Source organism: Salvelinus alpinus, chromosome 9 (assembly GCF_045679555.1).
Source record: "Salvelinus alpinus chromosome 9, SLU_Salpinus.1, whole genome shotgun sequence".
In the NCBI taxonomy this organism is placed as follows: Eukaryota; Metazoa; Chordata; class Actinopteri; order Salmoniformes; family Salmonidae; genus Salvelinus; species Salvelinus alpinus.
The window spans coordinates 73,655,290-73,670,064 of NC_092094.1; the positions used below are offsets into that span (position 1 = coordinate 73,655,290).

At 43.5% G+C, this 14,775-nt stretch overlaps 1 protein-coding gene across 1 annotated transcript; it reads left to right on the plus strand.

The window, feature by feature from the left end:
• Nucleotides 1–9,891: 9,891 nt before the first annotated feature.
• rsad2 (radical S-adenosyl methionine domain containing 2) lies at nucleotides 9,892–13,018 on the plus strand. Its single transcript, XM_071327137.1, has 6 exons — nucleotides 9,892–10,336; nucleotides 10,485–10,646; nucleotides 11,100–11,329; nucleotides 11,458–11,607; nucleotides 11,911–11,943; nucleotides 12,387–13,018. Exons 1-6 carry the CDS (start codon nucleotides 10,030–10,032, stop codon nucleotides 12,549–12,551), a joined length of 1,047 nt encoding a protein of 348 aa, XP_071183238.1. The 5' UTR covers nucleotides 9,892–10,029; the 3' UTR covers nucleotides 12,552–13,018.
• Nucleotides 13,019–14,775: the final 1,757 nt, after the last annotated feature.

The window sequence follows — 14,775 nt, forward strand, 5'->3', positions numbered from 1 at the left end:
TATTTGGAATTTAGCAAATTGAGTGAAATGTGGGGAATTTATGAATACAGTTACTACTATTTGCAGTGTGTTACATTTGTCTCTGTGTGTAATGTATCGCATTTTTTTTTTTTTATATGATGACTTTGCATGATACAGAATGATGTTTATTAATCACAGTCAATTTACAGGAAGCACATTTATTCAGTATCTGGATCAGGTTTGTTGCCATACAACCATTCCAATTTTGAGAGGCAACTACTGTAGCTAAAAGTTATATGCTATTGTTCTCCATCCATTTCAGTTTGCTGAAAATGTTGTAGGCCTACTGTAGTCTAAATGTTCAGTATATGTCTAGTGGGATAACTCAAATCCCCACCCCTGATAAGATTGCTCACTAGAGCACGATGAGGGGTTCTCTTGGGACTAACATAATGTCTCTGTTTACTACATACAGTATGTTGTAATCATGTCTTGATCTTTGTCTCATCAGATCTGGAGATTCTCAATGGGACAATAGTCAGTCCCCCTTATATTAAGCAGGCCTATAAGCCTTCATCTGTTGCTACTGAAGCTGAATACATGCATCAAGTAAAGCTTAATTTTCTTTCCTTGTTTTCCTTGATGTTCTTCTTTCTGTTCTAAACATTAGATATTTCCTTCCTGTAAGAACCGACGCTGATGATGAGAAGCAGGTACGGAGAGTGAACATTTAATCTTGCACAGACATGGAACAGGACAGGAAAAGCGTCAGAACCGGGGGAACAAAACGAGATACGACAATCAATGCAGAAGCGGGGAACAGACAGATATAGGGGAAGTAATGACACAGGTGATTGAGTCCAGGTGAGTGCAATGAATCGCAGATGCGCGTGACGAGGGAAGCAGGTGTGCGTAGTACTGGGCAGCCTTGCGCCCTCGAGCGCCAGGGAGGGAGAGCGGGAGCAGGCATGACAGTAATCCACCCCCTCTCTAGGGGTGCCACCTGGCATCCCACTTGGACGAGCCTGACGGGCCGGCCGAGGCATGGCGCTGGACCAGCCGGCTGGGAGCGTAGAAGCCCGACGAACCAGCTGAGGCGTAGGAGCCTGGCGAACCAGCTGAGGCGTGGGAGCCTGACGATCTGGTTGAGGTGTGATAGCCTGATGATCCCGCTGGGACGTGGGAGCCTGATGAGCCGGCTGAGGCGTAAAACCCTGACGATCCGGCGGGGGAATGGCGTGGGTGCCTGCCGAGCCAACCGGGGCAAGAAAACCTCTTGAGCCAGCTAGGGTGTGGAAGCCCAACGAGCCAACTGAGGCACCGAAAAGCCAACACTCCCCGATGCTTCATTTGATGGCTTCCGCGTTCTTTAAGAACCGACACTGATGATGAGAAGCAGGTACGGAGAGTGAACATTCCATCTGCGGCGGCCCCCGGAACCAACGTCACCACCTACCGAAAAGCTAGCACTCCCCGTTGCTTCATTTGGTGGCTTCCGCATTCTGTAAGAACCGACGCTGATGATGAGAAGCAAGTACGGGGAGTGAACATTTAATCTTGCACAGGACAGGAATAGTTCCAGAACCGGGGGAACAAAACGACATACGACAATCAATGCGGAAGTAGGGAATAGAGCTGGGGAACAGACAGATATAGGGGAGGTAATGACACAGGTGTTGTAGTCCAGGTGAGTGCAACGAATTGGACATCAAAATGTAACTTGTTTCAAAATGTAATAGGCCTATCAATAGGAAATGTAATTCAGAAATTGCATTATAAAATGAGTTAATTTCCGACCAGGCCGATGATGAGTGAACATTTGATAGTGAAATTTGCTCAGTTGGGTAATCCTCTCCATAATGCGTCATCGACACTGAAAGCAAAATGCCAGTGACGCCTTTCGTCATTTAGATAAAGTTAAACACAGTAGCTATTGATAAACTGGGTAGTTTGGGTCCTGGATGCTGGTTGGCTGAAAGTTGTGGTATATCAGACAATATACCATGGATATGATGCAAAATTACTTGTTTACTGTTTCAATTGCATTGATAACCAGTTTTTTTAAAGTGAAAATGCCTGCGAAGCCGGTGTTTGGAGGATATATTGGCATGGGTGTTAGGTCCGAGACAAATTTGAGGGCTGGCAAACCGTGCCAATATATCCTCCAAACATCGGCTTCGAGGGCGTTATCACTTTTATACCAACATATTCACCAACATATTCAAACAATTTACATATTTTCATAAAAAACATTATTTTGTTGAATTTATTCATACCATTTCATCCTTTCATGAGATATAGACCCAACACAAATCTAAGGGTGCTACCCAAACCGGCTGGTCGTTCGTTCTATCAGTTTGGTTGCCAGAGACGCGACCCAATCATTAAGTCTTTTTGTTCAGTATCGGCTTTTCATTGTAAATGTTCCATTGCCCATACTGGCTTGTAACGTTCTTATCCCTTGCTTGCTAACTAGCCAACTACGGCTAACATACAGTTACGTCAAACAGTGCAGCCAGAATAACAGCAAATTAGCTGCATTTGCGTTTGTTTAAGCTGTTTTCTATTGACATTTCTTTATATATATCCATAAAAATTATGCCAGCTGATTCATGATTTCGACTGGCTGAGAAAAGTTGTCTGCCTGTCTGTATTGTCCCGACACGTTCATTACTATGGGACAGCTGGAGATTGAATTTCCATATTGAAACAATGTTGCAAATATCGGAGAGACAGGCAGCAAGGTTAATACAAATCTCCGCTGTTGAAAACCAAATGTTAGTCTAAAAGAAATGTGAAATAATGTCTAGATATTTTTTATAGTGGAGATCAAGTTCATACATTTCCATGGCTGGGCTGATGAGGCATTGGATTGTGCAGTTAGATGGAACAGAGTAAATAGGCATTTCAATGTCATCGTTTGTGGAATAGAGACCGGCTGGAGTTTTAACCAATCAGCATCCAGGATTAGACCCAACCATTATATTAAATAGCAATAAGGCACCTCTGGGGTTTGTTGTATATAGCCAATATACCACTGCTAACGGCTGTATCCAGGCACTTCATGTTGCGTTGTGCATAAGGACAGCCCTTAGCCTTGGTATATTGTCGATATACCACAACTCCTTGGGCCTTATTGCTTAAATATAATCAAATTAAGTTAGCCTTATACACTTGGTGTTTCCAAACTTTTGACTGGCACTGAATATATATATATATATTAGGGGAGACTACACCCTAAAAGTAGTGGGATGGGGTGGTGGGTTTTGGGAAATAATGTATAGGTGCAGAGTTAGATGGTGCAATTTAAGTTTTTCACATTCCCCTTGTCCCTTTTTTTGGTGGGTACCCAAATGTGCAATTCGCATGATCTGCGAAAGGCAGCAATACGCAACAGTGTCTAGTCTGCCGGAAAGACACATGAAGAAGAAGTAGAAGAAGTCAACAGAGGCTGCGTTTCAAAATCATAAAAGACACACCCTCGTCCACTTACCCTTGCCGTATGCCCTTGGGGGAATCCCTGCGGCCATATTTGTCTTCGGTCCAAATGATTAGCCAAGCAACGTAAGCCCCTCAGCCCTCATTTTTAATGGAGTTTGCGAGTGTACAATTATTGTAACGGCGTTCCTCCTCCTCTTCATCCGAAGAGGAGGAGTAGTGATCGAACCAAGGCGCAGCGTAGTGAAATGACATGATTTATTGAACACGACGAAAAAACAAACTAAACTTGCATAAACAAACAAAACAAATAAACGATGCAGACAGACCTGAACGACGAACTTACATATAATGTGAAGAACGCAATGAACAGGAACAGACTACATAAAACGAACAAACCGCAAACAGTCCCGTATGGTGCAAACATATACACAGACACAGGAGACAACCACCCACAACGAACACTGTGAAACAACCTACCTAAATATGACTCTCAATTAGAGGAACGCCAAACACCTGCCTCTAATTGAGAGCCATACCAGGCAACCCTTAAACCAACATAGAAACAGACAACATAGAATGCCCACCCAAACTCACGTCCTGACCAACTAACACATACAACAAACTAACAGAAATAGGTCAGGAACGTGACATAACCCCCCCCTTAAGGTGCGAACTCCGGGCGCACCAGCACAAAGTTTAGGGGAGGGTCTGGGTGGGCATCTGACCACGGTGGTGGCTCAGGCTCAGGGCGAGGTCCCCACCCCACCATAGTCAATCCCAGCTTTCGTCTCCCCCTACGAATGACCACCCTCATATTACACCCCCTAAATTGAAAAAGTAACCTTAAGATAAGGGGCAGCACCGGGACAAGGAGCAGCACCGGGACAAGGTAGCTCAGGACAGAGATATAGCTAAGGACAGAGAGGTAGGTCAGGATAGAGAGGTAGCTCAGGATAGAGGGGCAACTCCGGACTGAAGAGCAGCTCCGGACAGAGAGACAGCTCTGGACTGAGGGGCAGTTCTGGATTAATGGCCGCTCTGGGCTGAGGGGCAGCTCATGACTGGCTGACGGCTCTGGACGCTCATGACTGGCTGACGGCTCTGGACGCTCATGGCTGGCTGACGGCTCTGGACGCTCATGGCTGGCTGACGGCTCTGGACGCTCATGGCTCGCTGACGGCTCTGGACGGTCATGGCTCGCTGACGGCTCTGGACGGTCATGGCTCGCTGAAGGCTCTGGACGGTCATGGCTCGCTGACGGCTCTGGACGGTCATGGCTCGCTGACGGCTCTGGCAGATCCTGTCTGGTTGGCGGCTCTGGCAGATCCAGTCTGGTTGGCGGCTCTGGCAGATCCTGTCTGGTTGACGGCTCTGGCAGATCCTGTCTGGTTGACGGCTCTGGCAGATCCTGTCTGGTTGACGGCTCTGGCAGATCCTGTCTGGTTGGCGGCTCTGGCAGATCCTGTCTGGTTGGCGGCTCTGGCAGATCCTGTCTGGTTGGCGGCTCTGGCAGATCCTGTCTGACGAATGGCTCTAGCGGCTCCTGACTGACTATCGGCTCTGACGGCTCGGGACAGACGGGCGGCTCTAATGGCTCGGGACAGACGGATGGCTCAGATGGCGCTGGGGAGACGGATGGCTCAGATGGCGCTGGGGAGACGGATGGCTCAGATGGCGCTGGGGAGACGGATGGCTCAGATGGCGCTGGGGAGACGGATGGCTCAGATGGCGCTGGGGAGACGGATGGCTCAGATGGCGCTGGGGAGACGGATGGCTCAGATGGCGCTGGGGAGACGGATGGCTCAGATGGCGCTGGGGAGACGGACAGTTCAGGCGCCGTTGGGCAGACGGCAGACTCTGGCCGGCTGAGACGCACTGTAGGCCTGGTACGTGGTGCCGGAACTGGTGGTACCGGGCTGGGGACACGCATCTCAGGGCTAGTGCGGGGAGCAGGAACAGGGCATACTGGACCCTGGAAACGCACATTAGGCCTAGTGCGTGGTACCGGCACTGGTGGCACCGGGCTGAGTGCACGCACATCAGGACGAGTACGGGGAGAAGGAACAGTGCGTACAGGGCTCTGGAGACGCACAGGAGGCTTAGTGCGTGTTGTCGGAACTGGAGGCACCGAACTGGATACACGCACCATAGGAAAAGTGCGTGGAGGAGGAACAGGGCTCTGGAGACGCACTGGAAACCTGGTGCGTAGTGGAGGCACTGGTGGTACTGGGCTGGGGCGGGGAGGTAGCGCCGGAAATACCGGACCGTGCAAGCGTACTGGCTCTCTTGAGCATTGAGCCTGCCCAACCTTACCTGGTTGAATGCTCCCGGTCGCCCGACCAGTGCGGGGAGGTGGAATAACCCGCACCGGGCTATGTAGGCGAACCGGGGACACCATGCGTAAGGCTGGTGCCATGTATGCCGGCCCGAGGAGACGCACTGGAGACCAGACGCGTTGAGCCGGCTTCATGACACCTGGCTCAATGCCCAATCTAGCCCTACCAGTGCGGGGAGGTGGAATAACCCGCACCGGGCTATGCACACGTACAGGAGACACCGTGCGCTCTACTGCGTAACACGGTGTCTGCCCGTACTCCCGCTCTCCATGGTTAGCCTGGGAAGTGGGCGCAGGTCTCCTACCTGCCCCTGACCCACTACCTCTTAGCCGCCCCCCAATACATTTTTGGGTGTTACTCACGGGCTTTTCGGGCTTCCGTGCAAGACGCGTCCCCTCATAACGCCGGTTCCTCTCTCTCTTTTCCTCCGCTCTCCGAACTGCCTCCAGCTGTTCCCATGGACGGTGATTCACTTTAGCCCATGGTCCTTCTCCGTTAAATATTTGCTCCCAACTCCACAAGTCCTGTATACTTGCCCGTTGCTCGAAATTACGCTGCTTGGTTCTGGATTGGTGGGTGGTTCTGTAACGGCGTTCCTCCTCCTCTTCATCCGAAGAGGAGGAGTAGTGATCGAACCAAGGCGCAGTGTAGTGAAATGACATGATTTATTGAACACGACGAAAAAACTAACTAAACTTGCATAAACAAACAAAACAAATAAACGATGCAGACAGACCTGAACGACGAACTTACATATAACGTGAAGAACGCAATGAACAGGAACAGACTACATAAAACGAACAAACCGCAAACAGTCCCGTATGGTGCAAACATATACACAGACACAGGAGACAACCACCCACAACGAACACTGTGAAACAACCTACCTAAATATGACTCTCAATTAGAGGAACGCCAAACACCTGCCTCTAATTGAGAGCCATACCAGGCAACCCTTAAACCAACATAGAAACAGACAACATAGAATGCCCACCCAAACTCACGTCCTGACCAACTAACACATACAACAAACTAACAGAAATAGGTCAGGAACGTGACAATTATGTTCACTTTGAGGCCTAAAACGCCCCATAATTCAATTAGCAATGATTGTGCATCCGCTAAGAAAAGTCTGCCGAAACTTAAAACCTCAATGTCAATATGGATAAGTCAACATACAAGTGTAAGTAAAAACAAATGTAAAAAGGCTAGAAATGATGCTACTAATGCAAATGACAGCACAAACACGTCTCGTAAAAGTAATGTTTTTGTTTGGTTAGCTTTTGGAAATTGTAGAAATAAAACATTTTCCTTCTTCAGAAGTTCCAGCTAGGCAGGCTAACGTTAGTTAGCTAATTAATTTGCTAGCTATCAGACAGTAGGCATATATTAATAATTATATAGTTAATATAAGTCTATATGCAATCATAATTGACTGTAGCGCATATAAAGCACCAACAAGCTACCGGAGGCTGAAAACACAATCATCGCGGGATGAACGAGTGAGGGATTTCCGGGCAAGGGCAGTCCATTTAAAAATCATTCCTTCCTCTGTCGCCCCTTGTCCTGCAAGTGTATACTCATCAGACGTCATGATACGTCACAAGAAGTGTCCACTTAATTTGAGGGCTGATGGGATAGGGTGTGTCTTTTAGGTGTTTGGAATGCAGCCAGACACATTCACATTCAAATTAGGTCATTCCGGTGCGTCACTGTGTAAAAATCATGGAAACAATTTATTTTATTTTATTAGGAACGCTTTTAGTCCTCATTTGGACTACTCTTCCAAGAGTCCTTAAACATTAATACAATTAATAACAATTCGCTTTTTGGTCAGAATTTAAATAAGCTAAGTGATAGTCATAAGGTTAGCAGTGTGGTTAAATGTAGGTTTAAAATCACAAAATAGCACGCCTGATTTTGGAAACTGAGGAGAAAACGAAACTTATGGCGCGCTTGACAAGCAAACCGAAACTTGAGCCATAATACCAAAAACGAAAGTGATGCAATGTGCACCTGACTGTCTGAGATAAGGGCTGCGTTTCAATATCATAAAAGACACACCCTGTCCGCTTACCCTCGCCTTATGTCCTTGGGGGAAACCCTGTCACCGTCTTGGACATCGGTCCAAACGAATAGCCAAACAAGGGTAGTTCGCAATGTAAGCTCCTAGGCCGTCGTTTTTGATTGAGTTTGCGAGTGTACATTTATGTTCACGTCGGGCCTGAAACAGCCCATAATTCAATTCATGGTGATTATACATCTGCTAAGAAAAGTTAGCCAAAACATAAAACCTCAACATCAATATGGATAAGTCAATATACAAGTGTAAGTAGAAATAACGAACGATAAAAGGTTAGAAATTGTGCTACTAATGCAAACGATGGCACAAACACGTCTCGTAAAAGTAATGATGTTTTTGTTTGGTTAGCTTTTGGAAATTGTAGAAATAAAAAAGTTCCTTCAGAAGTTCCAGCTAGGCAGGCTAACGTTAGTTAGCTAATTAATTTGCTAGCTATAATACAGTAGGCGTATATTAATAATTATATAGTTAATATAAGTAGGTGTAACAGGTGCTGTACTGCACCGCTGTAACTCTGCGTTGTGTGTGGTTGATTGGGACTATAGACGTGGACTTTGGAGATCAGATAGTTTTAATCAAGCAGAATTTCACTCGCTGCATCCTGCATCTGCATCCAAAAGAAAATAAAACATTTGTAGAGCACATATGTTCTGCGAATCGTCGCCTCTTTCTCTCATAGTGCATCAAAATGATTTTTGAATACAAAAATTAGTACAGCCTCTCCTTATTATACATAACATATTTTACATAGATAAAACCACATACCTGCATCCAAAAGAAAATAAAACATTTGTAGAGCACATATGTTCTGCGAATCGTCGCCTCTTTCTACAACCGATGCACAATACAAGGGACTGGGATCATTTGGGGAGCTAGCCATCGTTCACACATACACATGCTAATACCTTAGCTAGCTATTAACCACATGTTGAATTCAGAATGTTGATATCATCCTAAAAGGTACAATTACAAGTGCATCTTAACAATACAATCCACATATGAGTAACCTCTAAATATACAACATTATTCATGAACAAAACACTGTGTGTATGACTTTGTGCTTAAAATAATCAAACTTTTCTGAAGACGACAGAAAAAGCCTGCCTACCTCACATTGTGCATCAAAATGATTTGAGCACGAGCACGCAGGGCATAACGTAAGTGCACACTCCCCTACTCCCAGGATGCAGGCATGCATAATAACAAATCAACATGACATATTCATATATGAACCTGGTGACATTCACACAGTACTTTAACAACTGTTACATAGGCATGCAATCATAATTGACTGTAGCGCATATAAAGCACGTACAAGCTAACTGTAGCTGAAAACACAATCATCGCGGGATGAATGAGTGACGAATTTCCATGCAAGGGCGGTCCATTTAAAAGTCATTCCTTCCTTCCTCCATCGCCCTGCAAGTGTACTGTATACTCGTCAGACGTCATGATACGTCATCTGAAGTGTCCACTTAATTTGAGGGCTGCGGGGATAAGTGTTTGGAACGTAGTAGGTGGGCCTATCATAATATGGTTGTTTCATCCTGTCCCATGTCCTCACCTAAATTACGCTAATGAGTCAGCTAATTTGCATGGCACTATTAGGGTATGATAGCCTATTCAAAGCGCAGTATTTTTTATTATTATAAGCGCTTACGCATGTAGGCATGTAATAGGACTGAATTTGAATCAAGGCATAATTTTATTTTCGAGTTTTTAGAGCACTGCAGTGATGGCCATTACGCCTAATTGCACCACTACTCATACAGTTGGTAGCCATTGGACACAGATGTCAGTTCAATGTTTAGTTTTGATTTAGCCTACTTTTGGTTAAGTTTTCAACAAACGTGAATTAAATGTGAAATCGACAAAAAAAAATTTTTACAAATCCAATCAGTTATCCACGTTGATTCAACATAATCACGTTACATTTTGGGGGGTTGAAATGACGTGGAAACAACGTTGATTCAACCTGTTTTCGGCCTGTGGGAGGCCTATTCAAATGTGGAAATGTCGGTTTCCTTATTCGCAAATAGAAACCCAGATGATGTTTTGATGAAACGTCAGTCAGTTTCATCAAAACAGGCGACGCGTCGTGTATCGCGGTAAACATAGAGTCAAGTGAGCCCTGCATCAGACGTTTCAACTGGACAGGACAGGTGAAGACTAAGGATATTGTTCTCTACTCAAATTGTGTTTGTGAAGATGTTCCTACAGCTCTGCATAAGTTACCTCCAGTGCATCTTTGCAGCTGTTCTGGCCTGGATCGGTGTGCGCGTACCGCAGGTGCACGGCACATCACAGTTCTCTTCTACAGGAAAAGTCAAGCCAGCTGCAATCAAGGAGGTGAACAATGTTATTTCTCAAGCGGCGGCAACTCCAAGCAGTGTCAATTATCATTTTACCCGACAGTGCAATTATAAGTGTGGTTTTTGTTTCCACACTGCAAAAACGTCTTTTGTCCTACCTATTGAGGAAGCAAAGAGAGGTTTACAGCTTCTGAAGGAATCAGGTAAGTTTGCCCAAATATTATATTTATGCTATTTAAAATCCATATTTAAATTCACATGATATGTTATGACAGTATTATTACAGCCTATTGCTATGTAATTTAATATTATATTCAGTGTTTACAATTCAGAATTTCATTATTTTTGCAGGACTGGAAAAAATTAACTTTTCTGGCGGAGAGCCTTTCATACACGACAGAGGTGATTTCTTGGGGAAATTAGTCAGATACTGCAAACACGACCTCCAGCTCCCAAGTGTCAGTATTGTCAGCAATGGCAGCATGATCAGAGAAAAGTGGTTCCAAACATACGGTAAGATGGTTTTAATTTGAATTTTTGTGTTAAAATCAAATATGGTAGGCCAACCAACGTTACCCAAGTGATCGTCATTATATCATAAAGCACTCATAATAAACAAACAATCCTCATTATTCTAATGCGGTCAGGGAAAAAAATGTAATTTGATTGACACTAGATGTCAGCACCGGGTTAGTTTTTGATATGAGGTCACAAAATGCAAACTCAGAGAAGCATTTCACACGTTTTATTTGAAAGGCTTCACAGTTGACTCCTTACAAAATGTAGGACTCATCATAAAATGCATACTTTGATCATCAAAGTGTTTTAAAAAAGACTTGTTGATATTTTATCTCAATAAATCTAAACTATCACATGAATGTGTGGATATTTATACATTTACAACACATTGGGGTTTCAAAATACAATTATTTGAGATGATGTCCAAAACTCTCCTTGTCCTCACAGGCGAATACCTGGACATTCTGGCCATTTCCTGTGACAGCTTTGACGAGGACACCAACCAGACTATTGGCAGAGCCCAGGGCAGGAAGAGCCACCTGGACAACCTTTTCAAGGTCCGTGAGTGGTGCCGGAAGTACAAAGTGGCGTTCAAAATCAACTCTGTGATCAACACCTTCAATGTGGATGAAGACATGAGAGAAAACATCACCAAACTCAACCCTGTACGCTGGAAGGTTAGGGTGTTCCAATGCATTAACATTACACACCAGTAATGCTGTATCTGTGAATAGAGGCATCTTCTCATACCATAGATGTAACAAATGAGTTTTTTGGCCTTGACTTCACTGTGTGTGCTGTATAGGTGTTCCAGTGTCTGCTGATCGATGGTGAGAATGCTGGGGAGAATAGTCTGAGGGAGGCAGAGAGGTTTCTCATCAGTGACCAGCAGTTTCAGGACTTCCTGGATAGTCACAGCAGCATCAGCTGCCTGGTGCCAGAGTCCAATCAGAAGGTATGGGACTGGACTTAAGACAAAGAGAACACAATATTATATTTTTTTATTGTCCGTTATATATATTATGTTGATTCAACAACTACTACTCTATTTAAGTTGTTTCCAAATGCTATTAAGGTTTAAAGTACACTATTAGAAGAAAGGGTTCCAAAAGGGTTCTTCTGCTGTCACTATAGGAGAAGCCGTTTTGGTTCCAAGTAGAACAATCTTTTGGGTTACATGTAGAACCCTATGTGGACAATATTGTAATACAAAATAGTTTTGACATTAACATGTTTCCTTGTTGTCTTCTCTTGTCAGATGAGAGATTCCTACCTCATTCTGGATGAATATGTAAGTCCTTTTTTTCAATCTGTTATTTTACATGATACTCACTCTACATTCCAAGTCTTAGCATGCCCTTTAAAGGAGACAGTCCTCATCCATCAGAACTATTGAACAGCTGTCTAAATGCTTCTCATCGATTGAGATTTATAGACATGTACCTTCACATAGTGGCTTCAATCTTGATCAGAGTGGATTTACAGGCTTTGAGAAGGAAAAAATGAGATGCCGTTTTGTAGATATTTTATATTTATTAGTATTAGGTATGAGGTTTCATAGCAGTGATATTTTGATAATGGACTAGATTGTCAAGAGGCTCTTCTATGACCAGTTGGTAACACTTTATAATAACTTTCATGATTAAGCCTTTATAAATGCTTATACAATACTTTATAAATTATTCTACATGTTCTAAATGCATATGAATTTGAAGTTTTTAAATGCTTTTTTAGATGCGTTTCCTGGATTGCCGAGAGGGGAAGAAAGATCCATCCAAGTCCATCCTTGATGTTGGCGTGGAAGAGGCCATTCAGTTCAGTGGCTTTGACGAGAAGATGTTCCTAAAGAGAGGAGGGAAATATGTGTGGAGCAAAGCTGACATGCGGCTCGAGTGGTGATCCACACATTATAATCAGCTATTGCTACACTTCTGTATGTATTTTCTATATGTTTTTCTATAAAAATAGTTCCCGCCTGTATAACTGCACTTTACACTTAAATATTTATGATATTCTAAAAGTTATGTTGGAATCTTTTACTGCTATATGTTGAGGCGTTTGAGTACCTTTAATTAGTAGTAAAATCACACAACACAGCTATTCTACAGGGACAACTATTCAATCACTCACTATCCCACAAGGTAATACTAACTTTTTGTATGCCCAGTGTTGTTTGAATTTTCTTATATACCCTGTTATCCAAATGTGTTTACATGTTCTATTCACCAACCAAGAGGCTTATTTGCACTTTCATTTAGCATTTGGAATTTAGCACTTTGATTGAAGTGTAGGGAATTTATGAATTGCAGTGTTACATCTCTCTGTGTTTGTAATGTATCTCAAATAAATACAAAATTCTGACATTGCATGATACAGAATGATGTTTGTTAATCACAATCTATTTACAGTAAGCACATTTATTCAGTATCTTATCAGGTTTGTTGCCATACAACCATTCCAATTTTAAGAGGCGACTACTGTAGCTTAAAGTTATATGCTCTTGTTCTCCATGCATTTCAGTTTTCTGTAAATGTAATTTTTGGGGGGGTTTTACCTTTATTTAACTAGGCAAGTCAGTTAAGAACACATTTTTATTTACAATGACGGCCTAGGAACAGTGGGTTAACTGCCTTGTTCAGAATTACAGAATATTACCTTGTCAGCTCGGGGATTCAATCTAGCAACCTTTCAGTTACTGGCCCAATGCTCTAACCACTAGGCTACCTGCTGCCCCAGTGTGTTGTAGGCCTACTGTAGCCTAAATGTGCAGTAAATGTGTATTGGGATAACTCAAATCCCCACCCCTGATAAGATTGCTCACTGGATCACTATGAGGATGGGTTCCCTTGGGACTGACATAATGTCTCTGTTTACTACAGTATGTTGTAATCATTTCTTGATCTGTAGATTCTTAATGGGACAATAGTCAGTCCCCTGATAAAAACCTATTATATTAAGCAGACCTATAGGCTTACCTCTGTTGCTACTGAAGCTGAATACCTGCATCAAGTAAAGCTTAATTTTCTTTCCTTGTTTTCCTTTTTTCATATTCTTCTTTCTGTTCTAAAACATTAGACATTTCCTTCCTTGCTAGTGCTATGCTGATCAATGTTAGTGCTTTCTTACAGTAAACACCTTTTTTCCATTTATTGATATTGGTCCATAATTTAGCAAAAAATAAAATAAAAGAATGCCAAGAGTGTACAAAGGGGTCATCAAGGCAAAGGGTGGCTATATTGAAGAATCTCAACGATAAAATATGTTTTGATTTGTTTATCACTTTTTTGGTTACTATATGATTCCATATGTGTTGTTTCATAGTTTTGATGTCTTCACTACTTTTCTACAATGTAGAAATTAGTAAAAATAAAGAAAAACCCTGGAATGAGAAGGTGTGTCCAAACTTTTGACTGGCACTGTATACATAAATATATAAACTCAGCAAAAAAAGAAACATCCCTTTTTCAGGACCCTGTCTTTCAAAGATCATTCGTACAAATCAAAATAACTTCACAGATCTTCATTGTAAAGGGTTTAAACACTGTTTCCTATGCTTGTTCAATAAACCATAAACAATTAATGAACATGCACCTGTAGAATGGTCGTTAATACACTAACAGCTTACAGACGGTAGGCAATTAAGGTCACAGTTATGAAAACTTTGGACACTAAAGAGGCCTTTCTACTGACTGAAAAACACAGAAAGATGCCCAGGGTCCCTGCTCATCTGCGTGAATGTGCCTTAGGCATGCTGCAAGGAGGCATGAGGACTGCAGATGTGGCCAGGGCAATACATTGCAATGTCCGTACTGTGAGACACCTAAGACAGCGCTACAGGGAGACAGGACGGACAGCTGATCATTCTCGCAGTGGCAGACCACGTGTAACAACACCTGCACAGGATCGGTACATCCGAACATCACACCTGCGGGACAGGTACAGGATGGCAAAAACAACTGCCCGAGTTACACCAGGAACGCACAATCCCTCCATCAGTGCTCAGACTGTCCGCAATAGGCTGAGAGAGGCTGGACTGGGGGCTTGTAGGCCTGTTGTAAGGCAGGTCCTCACCAGACATCACCGGCAACAATGTCGCCTATTGGCACAAACCCACCGTCGCTGG

Bases quoted from the DNA above. Each gene is read 5' to 3' on its own strand.
- rsad2 (XM_071327137.1), top strand. From the start codon at position 10,030: ATGTTCCTACAGCTCTGCATAAGTTACCTCCAGTGCATCTTTGCAGCT. The intron at 10,647-11,099 runs GTAAGATGGTTT...TTGTCCTCACAG, and splicing joins AAAGTGGTTCCAAACATACG to GCGAATACCTGGACATTCTG. The intron at 11,608-11,910 runs GTATGGGACTGG...TTCTCTTGTCAG, and splicing joins TGCCAGAGTCCAATCAGAAG to ATGAGAGATTCCTACCTCAT.